Here is a 21,846-nt window from a genome sequence, read left to right as displayed (position 1 = left end):
AGTGCATTTGAGTCGGTCTGTCAGCCTCAAAGGGAGGAAGGGAAAAAAAGACTGAAAATCTTAAGTGTGTGTGTGTGTGTGTGTGTGTGTGTGTGTGTGTGTAGAGAGAGAGAACGGGAGAGATGGAAACAAAAAGAGACAACATGAATGAACCAGCAGGCATCCAACGGAGCGGAAACCTCCACCAACGCACAACTTCTTCTGCATCCAGCAAAGCGAACAGCCCCTGGATAGTTTCATGTTTCCACACATTTGTCTTGCAGGGTTGACCTGATGGAGAATGATGTAAGGGGAGGGCTCATAGCTAACTGCCAACTAGGAAACCCTCTGATCTGAACTTCCCCATCAACAAAAGTGTGGTTCAGAAAAGATGGAAAAAAACCTAAAAAATCTCAAATTCAACAAATGCTAATCAGCTATAAAACACAAACTACAGACTCCATCACTTCATCAATATTAGGCCACCAGATGAAGAACACAGAGTATGTGGACATTGGGGCTGAGGGCTTCTCCAAATGTTTGATAGGTTTCTTCTAAAGCCAACAAGCGTTCAGGTGAGGACAAGCAGAAGTGCTAAACTGCACCTTTATGCAGACGACACTGAGACTTACTTTGACGCCGATTCACAGATCAGGCTATCTGTAAAACATAAACATCTGTGTGAAACTGTTTCAAGACACAACAAGGCTTCGAGTTAACCCTCAATGAGTAGAAACCCCCACATGTCTGATGTTTTAGGGTTCTGAAGGATCTTGAAGCCAGAAACGAGTCTTGTTTGGACCTGCAGGAGGAAAATGTGCTTCTTTGGTTTTTACTTCCTTTCTTCATGTTTCTGCTAGCTTGCGCTGGCCTTTCCGACCAGCTTGCTCCACAGACCTGAAATAATGTTCCACGTCTGAATCATTAAAAGCCTTTAGAAATAAGGCCCTGAGGTCAACATAGCCTTATTCCATCTTGTTTAACCCTTTCCTTAGCGCCTGATGCCTTTCTTGTTCAAACTGCTTTCACGTCTCTCTCACAGTAAACACACATGCACAGTTTATTTGTTGAGCGTGAAAAAGAAAAGAAGGCTACATGAAGGACGGGAGGCAGAAGAGTGAAGGAGGACACCGACTTTAAAGAGACGTCCTAATGAGCAGGTGCCAAATAACCATTAACTCTGCAGCTTGAAATCAGCCTTGGAGTTTTGTCCCATTGAAATCCCGTTCACCCTGACCCCATGTCAGCGACACCAGAATATCTACTGATGAATGACTCCTTTCTTTTAAGAGTTGATTAAACTGAGAGCAAATGAAGGGAGTTAAGCTGCAGAGAGTAAAAGGAGAACTTAATATGTGTGTGCAGAAGAATGAGACGGTGTGAAAGGAAAACATGTGGAAGGACACAGAGAGAAATACTGAGACTCTGAGCTGCAAAGAAAAGCTGCTAAAACAGGTCTATGTCACTCTGCGTGTGTGGGGGGGGGGGGGGGTCTTCCTTTGAGATCATCTTGATGCTAATTGAGATTATTATCATTAATTGGTTGCAAATATAGAAATAGATATAAGAAAACGCTCTTTATTGTTTGTTAGATTAGAAATATTAAGTAAATGAAATAAAGAGGGAAGAGAAAAACAAAAACCAACAGCCAAACTTTAAGAGAGAGAGAGGGAGAGAGGGAGAGAGGGAGAGAGAGGAGGGAGAGAGAGAGAGAGAGAGACAGACAGAGAGAGACAGAGAGAGAGAGAGAGAGAGAGAGAGAGAGAGTGATAACAAGTGATGCATACGGATGTTTGGGTAAAATGTCTGCCTCCAGGCTGGAGGTGATGTGTCAGTGTATTTACGTGTGTGTGTGTGTGTGTGTGTGTGTGTATGTGTGTGTGTGTGTGGGGGGGAGTGAGGCAGTGCAGCACTCGCGGACGTCAGGCGGCACTCGTCGCTCCATTAGTGGATTCAAATCCGGCGCACTGACAAGCTGGCTGCCACACTCTGACTGCAGGCCTGCAGGCTGGAGAGGTGATGTGTGAACGAGTCGCTGTGTGATGTGCAACGTGTGTGTGTGTGTGTGTGTGTAAGAGAGAGAGGACAGACAGGACACACAAATGCGAGGGTGGAGGAAGAGAAAACAAATCCTTGAGTGAGTTACAGAAGTATCGACCTAAAGAGAATCTAGCATCCAGATGCTAATCCTGTCCGTTTAATATTCTTTGTATGCGAGGACACTCCTCTCCCCTGATGTCTCTGAGACGGATGACGACACGCAGCTCAGATTGGGAAACTTGGGACCAAAACTCCTTCAGCAGATGGAAGACAGCGTTTTTTGTTGTTTTTTTTTAAACTGCAGCAGAAAGTCGTCGACAGAGCGGCAGACGTCTCGCAGGCCTGAGAGAGCGCGCCCCGCCGGCTGAATAAAACATGCTAAATCAATAGCTATTTATACAGACTGGGACTGAGGGGGCTGGAACAATAAAACATCATCTATTTCATCTACGCTGCACTCTGAGTTTGCACATCGATAGCTGTTATTTTATAAGTCATGAACGTCTCTGTGTTTTTATGGGTTCCACCCCCCCCTCTCCCCCCACCAGATGTAATGGACTCCCATTGTTTTATTGTTTTTTCTTATTGAGGCATTTTCTCCACTTTTCTAATATCGCCTATATCTTTTGTTTTCCGCCTCTCTCTCTCTTCTCCACTCTTGATCCACTCACCCGTTCCCTCGTTCTTTTCTAAATGGACGAGTTTGGGTCATTAACCTCAGGTGTCCTCTCCACCTATCCAGCCTTCCTTCCTCCCTCCCTCCCTCCTTCCTCCCTCCTTCCTTCCTCTCTGTTGTTGATGTACTTGGAATCTGTAGGGCCATAAAAGCTCAGGTTGTTTTATTGGCCAATGAAAAGGCAGGCGCGCGGCAGGGCAATGCATCTTGGGTAATAGAGTGTGCGTCAGTGGGGGATAACTCAGCGGAGGGAATGTGCTTTTGTAAACGTGTGGTTTTTTTGTGTGATTGAAAAAGGATGCAGGAAGTGAGAATGTGAGGCGAAGAGAGAAACTGAAGGATGAGAGGAAGACAGAGAGAGACGATGCTACGCTGGTTCACACCTGAAGTGTAACACGCCGTAATATCTGTATATTACTGCACGGAGTGTCAGGTGACTGACACAAAGGTTAAAGGTCGCTTATCAATCACATCAGAATGTGTTTATTGAGAGAAAACAGAAGTGTTTGTCCTTCTGCTGCACATTTTGGGGGGGGGGGGCTTTGCTGCATGTCCTCTTCCAACCAGCTTTAAAAAACTCGCAGTCATGCAAACTGTCAGAGGAAACCTGTCAATTAAAAGGAAGCGTTTTGGTTTAACCAGCTGATTAGAAACAAGGACTTTCATTTAATGAATCAATTCAAAGAACGAGAGGAAACGAGAAGGAGCACGTTCAATGTTTTTACATCTACAGTCACTTTGTTGTTGTTCAGATTCATGATGGAGGGTGTTGAAGGTGTAGCTTTTACCTCGCAGGGCTCTTCATCAAACACACCACAGCTGCAGTGTGTGTGTGTGTGTGTGTGTGTGTGTGTCCTGCTGGGCCGCAGCATTTTGAGCTACAGCCAAGTTTTACAGAAACAAACAATGTTTACGAGGCTCCGTCGTGGGATCGCTGCCGTGGAAATGCTATTTCAATTGGCTTTTGTCATTTTCCATTTGTTATTCGGGGCGCTGCTGTTTGTTTTATTAGAAAACATGCTGCAGCTTCATTCTGCTACTGTCTCTCCGCTGCTCCGCTCTGTCCTGTTGAATTAAGGAGGAACGATGTGAGCTGTTTGTTCTCTCTGCTCGGTTTTATGTTGCAACAACTCAACCCGAGTGGAGTTTCTCAAATTGTTTACTACCTTTTTACTTTGAAAGCATTTAGTGCAGGCTCTCATCCAGAGCAGATTAAAGCCATATAAATGAAAGAGTTTGTTCACTTACTGCCTGTAAATATCCGTGTTTTATTTCACAGGGATCTGGGGACTGTAAAACATCCTCGCTTTCATCTACAAGGCACTTTTTCCTTCTTTCTCTTCTGACACCAATAGACTCTTTAGTGGAGTTTATGTGCAGTGTTTTCTGTTTTGTTGCCCTCTGTTTGATCTGGTCTGTTTTAGCCTCAGTGACTGCAGGACTGTGGAAATCACCACGCTGGGCGAGCTCCTCCCTCAGCTCAACGACCCGTCCATCATCTAAAAACAGCGTCAGAGAGAAGGAGCCGGCTCAGCGTGCACTCGTGTCATTCACCTCGAAGAAACGTGCAATCAGCTCCTCGCTGCGACACGTGAGAGACCGCCGCGGTCAGCTTCGTTAAGAGCGAACGAGGTTTGCACCAGACGCAGGAAAAAACAGCAACACATTGATTCAGCCCAGCTGTGAGCTGAAAGGCCTTGAAAACATCCTGGGAACACGCCTGGAAAGTCCTGGAAATTTCAGGGTGGGCTGCATGTGTGAACATGAAGAGGCTCCATTTTGAATAAACTTTTCCAGAGTTTTATTTTTTAAGAGGAAGAGGAAGAGGAGGAAGAGGAAGAGGAGGAAGAGGAAGAGGAAGAAGAAGAAGAAGAAGAAGAAGAAGAAGAGATACTTTCTGAACCCCACACGAGGAAATGACACTTATTGCTTATACTTCTCAGTTTGTATTTTAATATGTTCAATAAAGAAAAACACACACACACACACACACACACACACACACACACACACACACACAAGAATGAGGGGGCTGCACACAGCGAGCGCTCCTGAGCGGCTGAGCGCCTTGCTATTGCTCAAGGGCAACTTGGCACGGCTCAGGAAGCGGACTGGCACCTCTCCAGCTACCAGACCAATTTCCAGATTTGGTCCGCAGGGGGGATTTGAACCGGCGTCCTGAGCCATGGTGAAGACGTTAACATCCCACGCCTGCATATTAACGCCCCTTCAGTCCGTTCTTCTTCCAAACACACAGCGACACCGAGCGACCACGATGTAAACATGTCAGCGTGCTCGTTATGACATCGTGTGTCGCCTCCTCTGTCCGACCCGCTCTGAGCGACGTGTGAGAGAGGACGTTTGCTCTCACCGTGTGACGTGACACAAACGTGTTGACAACAAACTGTTTTCCTCTACCGTTCCAAAACAAACAATGAACAGAGATTCATTTCCCGGGATGTCGACGTCTCAAGTCGTCTGCTGACTCACGATGCGTCCTCGCTTTGCTCCCTAACATCTGCAATCCTGCCTCCTAACTCCTCATCTGGATAACAGGAGCCTCTCCGAGTGAGTCCACCACAGGATGACATTCAGTTCCACTCTAAGTATAGATGAAACTTTTCTCTCTCCTTGTCGTCCGTTCATCCCGCCGCACCTCCTGCCTCTCCCTGAAACTAAGAGCCATCTGTTGTCTTGGGTTGCACTTTTCTTTCTGTTTTTAGAAAGTCCTCACTCAGGACGGGCTGCTCCGTGGCTGTCACGCTTTCAAATGTCGAGACACTCGGGGTCATTATGCAACGGGAAGGCATATCCTAATACCAATTTATTCGCCGACGCTCAAGGACAAACCAAACACACACCGATGCATGAATATGCATGATCCAAATCTGCAAATGAATGCCAACTCCATTCTCCGTTCTGCACAGACGAGCTTGTTGTGCCTCTACAGGTCCCTTTGGTCGACTTCCTGTCAAACTGTCTGATGTCTCCTTTCTCTCATCTTCAGTTAAGAATCTTTCTGCAGCCTAGAATAAAACACACGTTTTCCAAAGTTATCCATTTGAGGACCAATAAAGCGTGCTGTCGTTCCTGCATATTAGCCTGGAAGCTCATTCATATCCTTGTAGCGTAGATGGCTTAAAAAAAAAAACCCTCAGACATCCGGGGTCATTACGGCCAGTGACACACAAACACTAAACTCAACATGTGCTGAAAAACAGCAGGACGAATCCAATCTAAAGATGTGTGTACAGAATAATCCAAATCCTCCAATAAATGCAAACAAGCATGCAGATGCACACGTTAATACTGATGCATACATACAGAGAAACACAAAAGGGAATGAGTTGGGTTTTTTTTTCCTCGACCCAGCGTGCTTTTGTCCCGAGCAGATAAGCTAAATGGAGATAGAAATAGCAGCAGACAATAGTCTGATAATATTTCACGGCCGTGCTGCCTCCATTGTTGTCCTCCACTCGTGATAAGCAAACAGAAGAGGGAGAGAGAGACAGAAGGACTAAATATCTCCTGATAAGATGTCCGGGACGTCGTATTGTTCTCGCCGAGATAAAAATACACAAGAGAGGGACGCGGGGAGAGAAAGCGAGACGAGCAGCAGAGCGGCAATAATCTGGATTCATAAATCACGGCTGTTCATCGAAAGGCCTCGACTGCTTCATCACACTGATTTTCATATTTACAGGAAAGAAAGTCTGCTGTGACCAGAGTTCACATTCAAACAAACCTTCCCACCCCCCCCCCGCCCCCTCCTCTTCCCCCCCCTCTTCCTCCTCCTCCCACCTCCTCCTCCTCCTCCTCCTCCTCCTCCTCAGAAGAAGGATGAAAGAGCCGGTTCAACGGGGAAGAGGTGATCACAGGCGACGCTTCCAAATCTCTCCTGGAGAATCAGCCGGTGGTGACAGTTTGACGGGGAACGGTCGGGATGGGCGTGGAGTGATGCCTGTTTGACAGCAACGCGGCAACTTCCTGCCAGCAGAGTTGAGACGAGTGACAGAGAGAGAGCGAGAGAGAGAGAGAGAGAGAGAGAGAGAGCGCTGTCCCTCGTGATGTTAATGTAGGACACACACAGACTTCTGCTGCTCGCTCGCTTCCTTTAAAGATCGGCTGCTGACGGGAGAGTGACTGAAGACTGTTGTTTGGATTATAAAGTTCTTTTTTCTTCATTCAAACTTTACTGTAACATCTTCCACTTCACGTCGGCTTAGCTTGTCTTCCACCCGAGCACATTCAAGAAGCCGAGTCAAAGAAACTAATAGAAAGTAGATTTGGACTCTTCAACATGAGCTCTGTGGCGTTTGTGATGTTTTATTTAAAGTCGTGAATGAATGAAGTCGTGTGTGAGTGTGTGAGTGTGTGTGTGTGTGTGTGTGTGTGTGTGTGTGTGAGCGTGTCCTGATTCAGCTTGAGGAAGATAAAGGGCAGCTCTGGCTCCGCCCCCTCTCCCCACGTACCAGGTCCTGGATCTGTGGCTCCTGTCCTGCATGTCCCGCTATTATAACTGTAACCCCGAGTGTCCTAACTGCGTCTTTGTCTTCCAACATTTTAAATAAATAAACGAGAGTGCGTGGACAGAAACCAACGGTCCTTCTCTAACTGATCAGTCCTTCGGTTTTAAAAGCTCCCAACAGTCGACCTTCTATAAACAAACCATTACTCTTTACTGATGCCGAGATGAACGCAGGTTGTTCTCTTCTTTAGATGTAACACAACACTCTCCCCAAAGTGACCGAATAAAACAGAGATGAAATTGAAAAACACATTAATAAACTGAACAGAGACAAAGCGGCCGCTCAGCTCAGCCGGGGCAATAACAGAGCAAAACAAGGAGATAAAGAGGCCGAGTCGGCCTCGGCGCCGAGGTAATAACGCAGAGGAAAATATTAAAAATGAAAATCAAGAGCTGACAGGAAGAGACGTCGGGGGAGGAGGAACGGAGGGGATCTCTGGGGACGTGTGATTGGCTGAAGAGATGTTAAAGGAGCGCTGATTGGCTGCAGGGAGGAAATTATGTTGCTTGAGAGATTAGAGATGGAGGATAATCCTCTGAGTGTGTGTGTGTGTGTGTGTGTGTGTGTGTGTGTGTGTGTGTGGACGTACAGCGAGCAGGGGTGGGGGTCTAGATGGATAATCCTCTCTGACAATTACCCCCTTGTGCCAGTGTGTGTGTGTGTGTGTGTGGTGTGTGTGTGTGTGTGTGTGTGTGTGTGTGTGTGTGTGTGTGTGTGTGTGTGTGTGTGTGTGTAATCCTCTCCTCTCTTCAGGTGTTTTAAGGGTCCTGGCTTCGTTCTTTTTTTAGTGAGGGAGAAGCTCGAGTCCCGCTGGCTGTGTGTGTGTGTGTGTGTGTGTGTGTGTGTGTGTGTGTGTGTGTGTTGTTGTCATTAATGGAGGCGTGTCTCTGGAGGAGGGGTGTGGCTTCAGAACGGAGGAGGCGTGGCCTAACACAGTTTGTTTTAGTTTCACGCTGGAGCTCGTCGACCATGATGAAAGCCGCTCGGCTCAAACACGGAAGCGTCACTTTTGACAGTTTGGTCAAAAGAAGCTGCCAGGGTCAAACGGACGCCTTTAAACTTTCTGTATAAATAATGAAAGAAGGCAGACACACACACACACACACACACACACACTCAGGTGTAAGTGATACTAGGCCGTCCCCCTGAAGGCCACTGAGGCAGCGTGACGGAGTAAATGAGGTCAGAAGCTCAAGGTCTCGCTCGAAATATCCTCCATTATTGACCAGAGTGAAAACAATCCACAGAAGAAGAAGAAGCAGCAGAGGCTGAAGAGACGGCGAGCGCCACGGAGGGGAGATTGCCGCTCTCTCGTATTGTTGCATCAGACTTCACTTTGTGTTGTGTTTTTGTGCGCAGTAATTATTTCACACACGTTTCCTTTATTCTGTCTCAACAACTTCTCCTGTGTGCGTGTGGAGAGTGTTCCCCCGTCTCCTCTCATCTGTGTGTGTGTGTGTGTGTGTGTGTGTGTGTGTGTGTGTGTGTGTGTGTGTGTCGGACACTTTGGAGCTTTTCCGTCTGAGGTTGAATCCACAAACAAGCAGCTTGTCAGTAAACACTTTGTTTCTCCGAGCCGAGCCGTCGGCGTTAACGATGCCTCCTCTGATCCACATTTAAATAAACAGGAAGGATTCAAGATGGAGGGAACGCCAGGACTGTGAGCGGCGTTCAGCAACATCTCCATCTAACTTTTAGACCTCCCGTTCCAACATCTCATGATCAAACAGCCGAATATGTTGTTTTAAATTTCACACACTTAAAACGAACAGTCAAAGAAAATAGATTGAATGAGAAATGAAGAACGGACGTTGTGATTGGTTGATGCTGGGGAGAACAGGAAGCGTCCGCGTGTCCTTGTCAGAAACAGAGTTACTGTCTTCTTTTCAAGGGAAACACAATCGATAACTACGACCCCGCAGACGTCTGAGGAGGATCGATCATTCTTCTGTTCAGAAATCTTCAACGAGCGAGGCAAACACAACATAACAACGCCATGTGTGTGTGTGTGTGTGTGTGTGTGTGTGTGTGTGTGTGTGTGTGTGTGTCTCTGCAGACCTCCTGGAGCACAGCAGCTAGCTGAAATAAATGCCCGAGTGGTTGCCGGTATTGATTTGTGTGATTGATTAAAGGCCGTCCGTGAGGAGGGGAGTAAAGTTATTCACACACAGATCTGATCAGAATATCTGCACACTGTACGCCGCGTGTCGGATTAAACAGCTCCCAGGCGGCTCAGCTCAACTCTTCGCCAGTGTTTCCGTCGTGCTGCTCGAGAGGGTGGAGGGCTTAAAGAAATGATGTTTTAGTGCCTTCTGTCTTATACTACACAGTCAACGTTAAAGGAGTATTATGTCATTTATTAGGAAACCTGCTGTGTTGAAGCTTCTCTGACAACAATGCAGCAGCCAGTATGTCCTCCTTCTAACTTTAGATTCTGCTCCTGAATGCTCTGGATCTGATTGGACCAGAGAAGGTAGGCGGGGCTTTGAAGGCCGTTTTGGACGCCCCTGGGTTTGCCAGATATGAGAGCAGTTATCAGGTGAACAGGTGTTGCAGCGATGGAAGCGGGCAGTGGAACTGCTTCAGATAGAAGTGATTGTACCCGAGCTAAAAAGCCTCTGCATGTTTCTAATAAGCTCCAGCAGCAGAAAGCTGCTCAAACTAGGATCAATGTTGGAGATGAAACATGGAGAGAGGTTAGAACGCAGAAAGCTTTACAGACCCATGCAGAGCTGGCTAAACACTGAAGCTACAGTGTCCACCACATGCAGAGCTGGCTAAACACTGAAGCTACAGTGTCCACCACATGCAGAGCTGGCTAAACACTGAAGCTACAGTGTCCACCACATGCAGAGCTGGCTAAACACTGAAGCTACAGTGTCCACCACATGCAGAGCTGGCTAAACACTGAAGCTACAGTGTCTCTACATGCAGAGCTGGCTAAACACTGAAGCTACAGCGTCTCTACATGCAGAGCTGGCTAAACACTGAAGCTACAGTGTCCACCACATGCAGAGCTGGCTAAACACTGAAGCTACAGTGTCCACCACAGAGCTGTGAGAGAGGAGGGGGGGGGGAGACAGTAAGAATATCTCACTTTAAATCTTTCACCTGGAGCATTTCTCCAAATGAAGGATTTCCTCTGACTCTCTGACGAGCTGAACCAAGCCGACAAACTGTGATCTTTATGATCCGTCTCGCTGCGTATCTCTAATCAATGTTTGCAGCGGCATCTGCTCAGCTTGCAGGGGGTCAGGTGGACCTCCTCGGAGACCAGCGGGGTGGCGAGTGAGCTAACACGGAGGACCTGCAGCGCTCCAACGGTCTGATGAGGCAATCAGAGACAGGAATGACAAGGTCGTGTGTGTGTGTGTGTGTGTGTGTGTGTGTGTGTGGGTGTGTGTGTGTGTGTGTGCTTGAATGCTCCTCTCAGGTCAGAAATTCATGGCTGTTGTACGCGGGTCACAGAGCTGCAGGTGGAGCTGCAGGGAGTCGTACGAGGGCGGGGACGTGGAGTCATTTAAAACACTTAGACTGGAGTCCTGCAGGTTTCATGTTAAATCAGCTGCTGTGGTTTCTATAAAGACTCTCCGATAGAGTATAAATACCAACGAGGAGCCATGGAGAGAAAACTCCACGCGAGCCGAGGTGATTCTGATTGGAGGGAAGTCTCTGTTGCTCTCGTGCACGGACGAGGAAGGCTTGTTTGTTTTTAAAGGATCAATCAAAGATCTTCTGCAAAGATCTGATTTAATAGATCCGAGGCCGGTGATTGAGTCGAGTGTTTTGATTTTTTCCTGGATGTTTGTTTTCGTTCAGTGATCCCAGTTTTGCTCCCGTGGTTAATTAGACATCTTTGAATCACATGTCATGTTTTCAGACTCATCACTCTTCCTTTTCAAACCTCCATGAAAAAAAACAAAACAAATAGAGACAACGACTCTTTCAATTTCTGCAGATTTTTTTGTCCTTCAAAATGATCGTGTTCGTCCTCGCTGTTCATCTCGCCCCCGCCCTCTGCCCATCATCTCTCCTTCCTCACATGAATAGGACACGAGGGAGCGAGTAAGTGGAGGAGGGGGGGAGGAGGAGGGGGGCTTTGTCCCTTTAGATCTCCCCCAGATGTTTTCCTTTAATCCTGTAATTAGCTGCAATTAGAGTAATGGATGCAGGAGATGAAGTGATCATCATTTGCTCACTGAGTCCATTCAACATTTAAAGATCGATAGGTTTCGTCTCCTTGCCTACTGCTCTCTGTTTTCTTCATGTCGTTTTATCTCACTGTTGTCCCACTCCTCCCGAGCTTTAATTCATCCTTAAAAGTGAGGGAGCTCGGGAGGAGGAGGAGGGGGAGGAGGGGGAGGAGGGGGAGGAGGGGGAGGAGGAGGGGGGGGTGCAAACAGAGACAACAGAGGAGGAAAGAAGGGGCCCTTTAGATGTTGCAGATGATGCCTTTAATCCTGTCAATAGGTGTAATTATAGTAATTATCTCTAATTGCCGTGCTTTGTGTCGGCTCTCTGATATGTTTAACACATGAAGACGAGCCGTGTCGCCGCCGCCCCCGCCTCCGCCGCCGCCGCGCTCGGAAGGCAAGCATTAATGAAACCGACACAAAAACAAGGTGGACACTTGTGACGGGGCCCCGTGAGGTTTTAAGAGGTCGTGTAGAGTGGCTCTCGAGCTCGGGGTCGAGGTCTCATGGACGTCTCTGAGATGTGAGGAGGTGGAGAAGCGACTTGAGAGGAAAGTGGAAGCGGTTACGTGTGAGGAAGACGGGCTTCAGTTACCAGATGTGTGAGGTAGTGAATGAGACATGAAAGAAAGCATCGACCCCTGAAGGTCGGCTCAGCTGCGTCAGGGAAAAACAAAAAGCTGCATATTTTAAAAAAAAACAGGCAGGAGCTTCAGAAGTGTAAGAACGAACGGAGAGAGACAGAAATCTGTGCACCTCCCAGCTGACACATTAATGAAAGAGACGAATCATCCAGCTCAGGAAAAGAAGGACACACACACACACACACACACACACACACACACACACACACCTGTCCCCAAAACACACATTCATAGCTTTAGAAAGGTTTTTATCTTCTCCTGCTTTACTGACTCCTCACACACCAGTTTACTCTGCCACATACTGCCTCTGAAAGAGCCTCACACACACACACACACACACACACACACACACACACACACACTAAAAGCCCTGCCAGGTGTCTGTGTGAGGTATCTCCTTGATGCTCTGATAGAAGCTGCAGACAGCAGGCAGAGCTCGGGTCAATAATGCATTAGACTCTACTTCAGCCTGAATAAAGCGTCTGTGACCACACACACACACACACACACACACACACACACATACACACACACACACACACACACACACACACACACACACACACACACACACACACACACACACACACACACACACACACACACACACACACACACACACACATACACGCGCTCACAGTGTACACACACACGTCTCTCAGTCTCCCAAACGTTGTCTGAAGGCTGTCAGTAGATCTCCCGTCTCCTCTTCATTTTCTCGTCCTACTTTTTTTTATCTCCTTCCACATGAATTCACATAATTGAATTCTATTTAATTTTTTAAGAGCTTTTCACATAAGATATTCGTATAGATATGACCTGACAACGTCCCTGCTTACACTTGAATACCAACCCGTCTGTGTCTTAGTCTCAGCTCCTGGTTATTTGATAGACAAAGGTTCTGTCTAACTCGACTTTTTCCACATGAAATCAAATCTCTCTCTCTTCTGATTTTCTCCAATAAAAAACCCCGAAAACAAAACATGTTAATGTTGCATTGCACTCAACAGAGATTCACTCATGGTTGTCCACATTGAACCGTAAACTTCCCCCAGTTCTTCAAACACCACGAGCTGCAGCCACACACTCAATGCATGCCTCATTTTTACAGCTCGAACCTCGGGCCTTGCACGCTCACAGTGATACGAACATCAATTTAAAAAAAACAAAAAAACACAAAGTGTCTGACTGACCTCGTAGAGGGTGATGACCCCGTTGGTCTCGTTGGGAGCTTTCCACTGCATGAAGATCTTCTCCTCGTACGGAGTGTTCTGCAGTGACTCCATCGGCACCGAGCCCGGCACTGCAGAGCAAACAGAGAAGTCAAACTTAATGTGCTTGAAGACAGAACATAACAAACATGAGCCGGGCTGAGAGTCACCGTCTGGAATCAGCTGCTGTGCAACGACGTGGCGTGTCGCTGTGAGTTTTGACTTTGAGCTTGTGATGCTGTGCAGCTCGGCTCTCATCACTGTCCTCGCACGCCGAGAGGAGCTGGACCGAGCGCAGATGACCTCACGTGGAGATAAATGTTGAGAGACGCTGAGTAACGGAACAACTGCGACGGCAGCCTGGCTGATTTCCTGCAGCTATACGGGCACATTTGGTGATGAACCGCTGGGAGCTCTGCATTCAAATCAAGTCATTTGGATGGAAAAGCTCAAAGTAAAGTCCATTAGCTCACAAAGTCAATTACTAATCCAATGTCAGCGAAGCAGCCGTCTGCTGTCAGGGGAAACATCCACCTGCAGGCGGCTGCTGTCAGAGTTTGGGGAGACTGTGTGAGAGTCAGACTTTATGTATCACTCACTGCTCACTTCATAGAGCGCTATGGAGGGACGTGTGCATTGTCACAGGGGTTAGCAAAGAAGACGGGACCTGAAAACACTGAGAGGGTCTCGCAAGACTCCTTTCAAATCATGCAGATGAAAAATGATTTAAAAAAGCCTATTTTAAAATTCAACTGTATATGAAAAGCAATAAAAAGTAATAATTAAATTCTGCTTCTAGCGTTTCTTATGACACATTTTTAGGCCTAATTAGAGTGACAGACTCTGCACGACTGTAAATGTGTTAACCCCCCTGCATGGACGCTGGTTGTATCGCACAGTGCAGCGAAACGTTTGAAACACGTCACGTCTTCATGTTTCGTGGTTGTATTTGAGTGTTTAGTCTCTTTGATCACAGAGTTAGACGCCGTCATTCACAAGCAGCGAGGCGTCGTTGAGTTCTCAGGAAGTTGTCTGAACTTTACGGAAAGTTTAACTTCAGTTCAATAATCCTGATTGCACCTCGGCAGGACATTCATTCATGACATATAAAATATAAAACTCAACGTCAGAGTGAAACACGTGTTGAAGCTCAAACAGAACACACATGGAACCAACAGAGTCCATGATTGCAGGTATTTACTGCACAGCAAGCCTTATTACATCGCTGAGCCAATCAGACGGCTTCACTTCACTGCACACACACACACACACACACACACACACACACACACACACACACAGCTGACTTATTATAGTCAAATCTGCCTTGTAACAGTGTGTGTGTAGTTAGCAGAAAAAGCAAGACGTTCACACATTTTAATGTCAACATAGAGGAAGACGAAAGTGTCAGACAGCTTGTCTCACACACACACACACACACACACACACACACACACACACACACACACACACACACACACACACACACACACACAGGGTGTTCTAAATGTCATGGACTAACATTCAGGAGGGGACGCTGACTGGCTGTGTTTATCTTTCTCGTGATCTCTTGCAGGATTGTGTTCGAGCTTCCTGTGACCTTTGACCTTTGTGAAACTTAAATCAACCAGCCGTAAACGGCGTGATGGAGCGAGCTCAGTGTTTCTCTCACTGCTGAGTGTCGACTAATCATCTGCGCTGTGAGTGAACACTGTTGTGTCAGAAAGAATCCCTGAAGCTTCACACACGCACACACACACACACACACAACACACACACACACACACACACACACACACCCACAGCACGAGTCAAGCGGACGCTCCGTCGTGTTTCGTTAACACCGGAGCATCGAGGGTTAAACTGTACGTACGAAACACAACCTGAGACGAACAGAAACGTTTCAAGTCAGAATTGTTGACACAGATATGGTGTCACAAAGATTAATACACACACACACACACACACACACACACACACACACACACACACAGTAGAATATTGTGATTGGTGTTCGGAGGTGTTGATTAGACCCCCGTCTGTGCAGCAGATCAAATTACCTGAACAAAGAAATGCAATTAGATGTTGCCATTTTTATTCAACGTCTTATCACTCACACAGGTGTGTGTGTGTGTGTGTGTGTGTGTGTGTGTGTGTGTGTGTGTGTGTGTGGGTGTTTTCATCTTTAATGATGCTCACTGTGGAGACCTGGTTGGTGCTGTTGTTGTTGTGCGTGTAAAAATGAGCGTGAGAGACTTCTGTCCTCTCCCTCCTGTCGCTGCTTTTATCCACTTTCTTCATTATTTTGATTGTTTATTTCTTCATGATTTAAAACCGGGAGTCGGCCCGGTCTGAGGCCGAGTAAAAGACGGACTCCAGATCTGAACCCTCCAGTGAGGTTGCAGATGTGTGGATGTCGGGAAACGCAGCACAAACTGTGTCAGTCTTTGTTGCATTGTGGGAAAACAGCAGAGCTTCTCTTTGTGTCCCCGCTTTAAAAAACAACATGAAGTAATCCACGCTACAACGATATATATTTTTAGAAATCACATTTGTTATTCCTTAGAATGAAAAAAAACCCCGTCTTGATGAAAAGGATGCTCGCAGGACTTACAGTCCGAGCTGCTGGACTGGATTAAGAAAGAACACATGGTGATGTGAGGATTACACAACTCATCTGTTATTTAGGATTTGACAGCAGATCGAAGTGTTTGCTGTGTTTATTGTTTTCTCTCCTTAAAGCAGACGGCAGCATCTTGTTTTCAACATGTTGAAAAAACAGTTTTTTTATTGAACGTGTTAAAATACAACAATATAGTATCGTTTGATCGCCCTGATTCTCTCTACCTGCGTCTGATCACCTCTTCCTGTCGGCTCACACGTCTACCTCTCCGTCTTTTCCCCTCGTGCATTTTTGCAGACACGTCTTTGTTTTTGCCGTTTGGTGTGATTAAATATTTCGGCCATCTTGGCTCCTCTCTCTTCCTGTGAATAATCTTTGAAAACATCAGTGGAAGCCGCCAGCACAAATGATCACCAGCGAGCCCGTCATTAAACGTTTCTCCTGCTCCTGAAACGTCGCTCGCTCCGTCCTGTCCTGAACCAATTAACTGCTTCAAAAAAGGATTCAAAGCAAATAAAAGAAAAGTTCAAGTCCACATCTAACCGCACTTTGAAGAACTTCTGTTTTTTTTTGGAAAAGTGACAGCCTTGTAAAAAAGTTGAAAAGTGAACAACAGAAGCTGCTGTCTGTGATTGTTGTGTTTTTTTCTTCCTCTGTGATGTTACAAAGACTCGCTGCTCTGAACATAAAAGGATTATTAAATCGCACTGACTCTGATTGTCCTTTGAACGACGAGATATTTCTCTCTTTCATATCAGCGGGGATATTTATAAGGATATAAACATGTCACCGACACAGGGATTTGGTTTAATATTTAATATCTGCTGTTTGACTTTGAAAAAGTGCTTAACTGCTGACAGGATATCAAACCGCAGCGATGTGTGTGTGTGTGTGTGTGTGTGTGTGTGTGTGCATGTTCAGCAGCAGTGATCTCCTTCAGCTCTTTCTGGAGGTTCATCAACATCTCCAGTTGTTTCACAGAGATGCTTCACGGCTGCTCCTGCTCTGTGTGAGGGGGGAACGTGTTGCCTGTGAAGTGTCAGCTGGTTATTAATAGTTTGGGGTTTAAAGTGGATTCAGGATTCATTCAGAGGCTCCAGCTCAGTGTTCAGCTTCAGCCTGCAGCTTGCTGCACATGTTTTTGTCCCTGAGACGTTCTGATGGACGGCCGGATTGTTCAACCTTCATTAAGATGTTTGCAATTTAAGTTTTAACACAGTATTTGTGTCAAGTCTCCTGTCAGGTATTATAATAATAATAATAAAAATAATAATAATAAATAAATAATAATAATAATAATAAATAAATAAATAAATAATAATAATAATAATAAAAATAAAAATACTTATAATTACTGTTTTTTTTGTTTTTAAATTGTCCTTTGTTGATTTGAAAGGATGGACAACCTTAATGTTTTTATAGACATTTGAAATGATGTGTTTTTTTTATGGAACTGTTTATCCACTTATCAAGAACAACGTGTGTGTGCGTGTGTGTGCGTGTATGTGTGTGTGTGTGTGTGTGTGTGTGTGCTCTCATGACAGCAGCCTCCAGTAGGTAGAACAACTTAAAAGGATTTGATTAAATCTCGTATCATGAGATTACTCTTACAGTAAGTCCTGTGTGTGTGTGTGTGTGTGTGTGTGTGTGTGTGTGTGTGTGTGTGTGTGTGCTAAAGAGAAAAAGAAGTAATTTCATTCCGTCTTAATTGTAAATCTCTTTACATAGGTTCAAGTATATTTCTTTGTCGACCGCAGAATTAAAATGAGAAGCTGCAGGAGGCTGAGCGCTATAAAAGCGTTAGCTCACAAACAGCCATCAGCCTCCACGTGAACTAGTGCTGCTCTCTTCTCTAATTACTGAATTACAACCAGGAGATTAACGACGGTTAAATAAAAAACAATTAAAAACAAAACAATTAAGGTTTTTTCCCCTTCCCCCAAAGCTATCGCTTCTCCCCGACAGTGTTAACTCGTTTATAGGCTTCAGACCTGTGTGTGTGTGTGTGTGTGTGTGTGTGTGTTGGGCTGGTAAAGGTAGGCGCGTCAGGCTGAGATGTGATGTTCCCCAGAAGCTAAATTCAGAGGATATTAGTTATGAGATCAGGAGAAGAAGAGCGAGCCCCGAGGATGCCGGGATAGAGATGAGAGGTTTGGGATCATTAGAACGATGTTTTTATCCCGCGCTTCATCGGGGCCTCGCTGTGATGGATTCGAGCTATTTGAGCTCAGCACAGGCGTGTTGTGGAGAGACATGTGAAGCATCAATGAATTATTAGCAGCGGCGGCGGCGCAGCGGCGGCGGGGCTAACTCTGGTTTCTAAGTAATAAGAAGATGGAGCCCTGTGGAAAGGGAGCAGACTTTCACAGTGTTGTTGTTTTGAGATCCATCGGAGGTCATATTAAAGCACGTCGGTGTGAAGCTCAGCGTGCTGAAGAACCTAAACGCCATCCTTCTCGCCTCACGTTCAGGCGGTTATTTTCAGTCTGAGTGAGAGACGCATGGCGAGCCTGATGCTTTGAGAGACAGGGACGTGTCTCCGCGTGTTGACCCAGTCTGGATCTCCTGGGGTTTTTTCTTTTTTTTGTTTCGATGGATTTCAACGAGTCCAGAAGATCCAGACGTCCACATTTTGAACCTTTTCATTCGAGCTTAAATTAAACAGCAGGTTTGTTATTTGTTTGAATTTTGTCTCCATGTGCTCTGCTGAATAATTACGTCTCCAGCCGCTCTGCACCGCAGTGGCCGAGTCCACCCGTCAATCACACAGCATGGGCCGGACTATAATGGCCAGTTGTCCTTCTGTTTATTCTCAACAAACTGCTGTTGCTGCTGTCAGAAATGTGAAATAAATGATGTTCTGTGCGCTGGAGGCTTTCTCTAAAGAGAGGCTGAACGGCCGCTGAGCCGACTGCATAACTAAAGGAGCTGGCAGGATGTACAGTCGGCTGGATCGATCCTGAGTCCGCTCTTTACACTCACCGTCCTCCTCCGTCTGCTTGACGATCTCCTCGCTCTCCTTGCTGCCTTCGGGGTTGGCGAGGACGAGCCGCAGCCTGACGGTGACGAAGGGCCGCAGCCCCCTCAGGGTGTAGTGTGACGACGTCTGGATCAGCTCCTCCGCCGCAAACTCCTGCTGGTTAAACACGTACTGGTACTGCACCTGCAGAACACAGAGAGGAGTGACGTTTGTCCGGCTGTCATCTGCTTCAACACGATCCCTGCTAAAGGTTTGACAGACGCAGCGAGGAGAGAGCAGCGTGACGTCCCTCTTCTGCAGCTCATAAAAGGGACTAAAGCGGCGTTGTTACATGTGCATTTAGAAGCTTAGTCACAAACGCCTCGGAGGAGTCCTGCAGAACATCAGACCGAGCTTTACTTCACAGTTTAAAATGTCAAAATGTTCAGAGACGGGAAATTAGCTTCAAAGTCCTGCTGTGCTTCCATCACCCCGCACAACACTGAGATAGCGTTCGTTTTTCATACCGTCAGATTGTAGCTGTGGCAGCGAGTCACCGCGTACCCAAACGTCTCCCACTGAATGGTCAGCTGACGCGCTCGAACGTCCACCACGTTGACGTTTTGGGGACCGTGGACGGGATCTGAAAGACAGGAGACACAATGTGTGAATAAATGCAGAACAGAACTAACAGATCCAGAGCGTCTTCATGATCACAGAGGAAGAGAGCAGCTCTCTGATTGGTCCTTTACATTTCACAGGTTACTGTCATCTATTTACTGCAAAGTCTGTCTGACCAGCAGGTGGCGCCGCTTCAACGCAGGATGACCCCAAATCCCAAGCCAAAGACGACAAAGGGTCTGTATTGATCTGCATTAAGAGGGGTATTCACACACACACACACACACACACACACACACACACACGGTGTGGTTGCAGCCATATGTTTGTCGAGTACGACTGATTGCACACTAACGAGCTCGTTCAAACAGATCTCTCTGTCTGCCTAATTAATTTCAATCAGCTGCTGATGTCAACCAAAGCAGGTCATCACATCACGAGACGTCCTCCTCCAAATCCAAACACCGGTCCTGACAGTCTGAGTGAAGACACTGGAGGACCGAGTAGGGACGTTAAACTGTCCTCCGTCTGATCATTGATAAAAAGCTTTTAGCTTCAGTAATAAAGAGACGAGTCTGCGCTCTCACTTTCCCACTGTGACGTCTTTGTAGGTCTTCAAACTGAAGCTGTTCTCCACGTCACCTCGATCACGTGTCTCTAGTTTGTCTCCAACGAGGAGAAAAGTCCGTCCTCTCCGTCCTCTGCCCGCTCCGCTGCTCAGTGAACGTTTGGAGATCGTTCCTGCTTTTAATTAATTAATCCAATTCAAACAATCAAACAGAAACTTAAACATCGCTTTGATTTACTGTGTTTGAAGCTAATTGAGTTCATTTTGAGATTTTCCAGACAAGCTCCTTAGTGTAAACATCCCATGATCCTAATGAGCGCAGATTAGATAACGGCCCCGCGGATAAGCCCGTCTAAGAGGCCACGCAAGACGACGGCGTGCTCCCTGTAGTCCGGGGTGCTCGGAGGCTTAAAGAGTCTGTGTCTCTACTTACAAGAATGAATCCTGGAGATTTGTGGATAAGACGGTGGCAGACAAGAGAGCAGCGGGGGGGCAAGGGGGGGGCAAGGGGGGGGTCAGCACAGCAGGCAGTATGCTTTCACATGACTGATGAGCTGAAGGCCGTCACGTTCATCAAGCAGCGCTCTGCAAAACTCAAAGTCCAGAGTCCCATATTCTTTCTCGGTGTTTTCACACTTTGAGCAGCTGTGAAGTTTGGCAGCGTCGTCGTGGTTACAAATAACGGACTCTGATTGTTTGGGATGAAATCAAACCAACGTCTCAGTCCTGACATGGCTCCCAGTTCCTGCTCCCATCACTCCCATTTTAAAGCCTCTCATCCAGGTCGACTCTCCCTCCCTCCATGAAAGGCCTCTGATCGAACCTCAAACAGAGGGACCATATAAACCGTTTAAAGCAGCTGCAGCTTCAGCTCTTCATTTAAAGAGACACAACAAGTCTGTTCTCCTGTCAGTGTGCATGCTGAAACACATCAAGTGATTGCACCTCTAATGAACGCACGCAATTACAGAGACATAATCACTCATCACCGCGCTGCGGAGAGAGAGAGAGAATGAAATCAGCCCTTTTCTCCAAGAATAGTAATAAATCAAAGCCCCCCTTTCTGCAAAGACCCAAACCATGTTAGCGAATCAGATTTATGCTCCGAGGTCTGGAGAGGAACAAGACAAACAACACATTTTAATCTCACACACACACACACACACACACACCAGCAAGCCACTGCTACCAGTGCAATGCCTTTAATCCAGTGCTCTTTAAACTGGGTATTGTGGATGCTAATCTTTCAGATAATCTGAGACTCTCGTAACAGATTGCCAATTACGTTTTTTTTTTTCTTGTTGTTTAGTGGGGGTCGTTATCCTTCAAATGCTGTTCTCAGGAGTCCCAAAAAAAAAAGAAAATCACATGTTCCTGAGACTTGCAGAAGAGACAGAAGAGTGAGAGAGAGAGAGAGAGAGAGAGGGAGAGAGAGAGAGAGAGAGAGAGAGGGAGAGAGAGAGAGAGAGAGAGAGAGAGAGAGAGAGAGAGAGAGAGAGAGAGGGAAGAGAGAGAGAGAGAGAGAGATGAGAGAGAGAGAGAGAGGGAGAGAGAGAGAGAGAGAGAGAGAGAGAGAGGGGATGAGAGAGGGAGAGAGAGGAGAGAGAGAGAGAGAGAGAGAGAGAGGGAGAGAGGAGAGAGAGAGGGAGAGAGAGAGAGAGAGAGAGAGAGAGAGAGAGAGAGAGAGAGAGAGAGAGAGAGGGAGAGAGAGAGAGAGAGAGAGAGAGAGAGAGAGATATATCTGCGAAGAGGGGAGCAGGAGTTTTGACTTATAACTTTGTTGACATCGCCGGGACGATTACG

The 21,846-nt window shown here is 46.6% G+C and overlaps 1 protein-coding gene across 1 annotated transcript in view; it reads right to left on the bottom strand.

The window, feature by feature from the left end:
- The window catches only part of ptprt (protein tyrosine phosphatase receptor type T), a 203,878-nt gene that overhangs the window by 90,528 nt on the left and 91,504 nt on the right, over positions 1–21,846 (bottom strand). The window contains 3 exon segments of the mRNA XM_079342479.1: positions 13,255–13,364; positions 18,878–19,058; positions 19,382–19,497. Of these exon segments, the coding sequence (XP_079198605.1) occupies positions 13,255–13,364; positions 18,878–19,058; positions 19,382–19,497 (407 nt within the window).

Source organism: Symphodus melops (assembly GCF_947650265.1).
Source record: "Symphodus melops genome assembly, chromosome: 4".
Taxonomy (NCBI): domain Eukaryota; kingdom Metazoa; phylum Chordata; class Actinopteri; order Labriformes; family Labridae; genus Symphodus; species Symphodus melops.
This window is presented reverse-complemented; position numbering and strand designations above follow the sequence as displayed.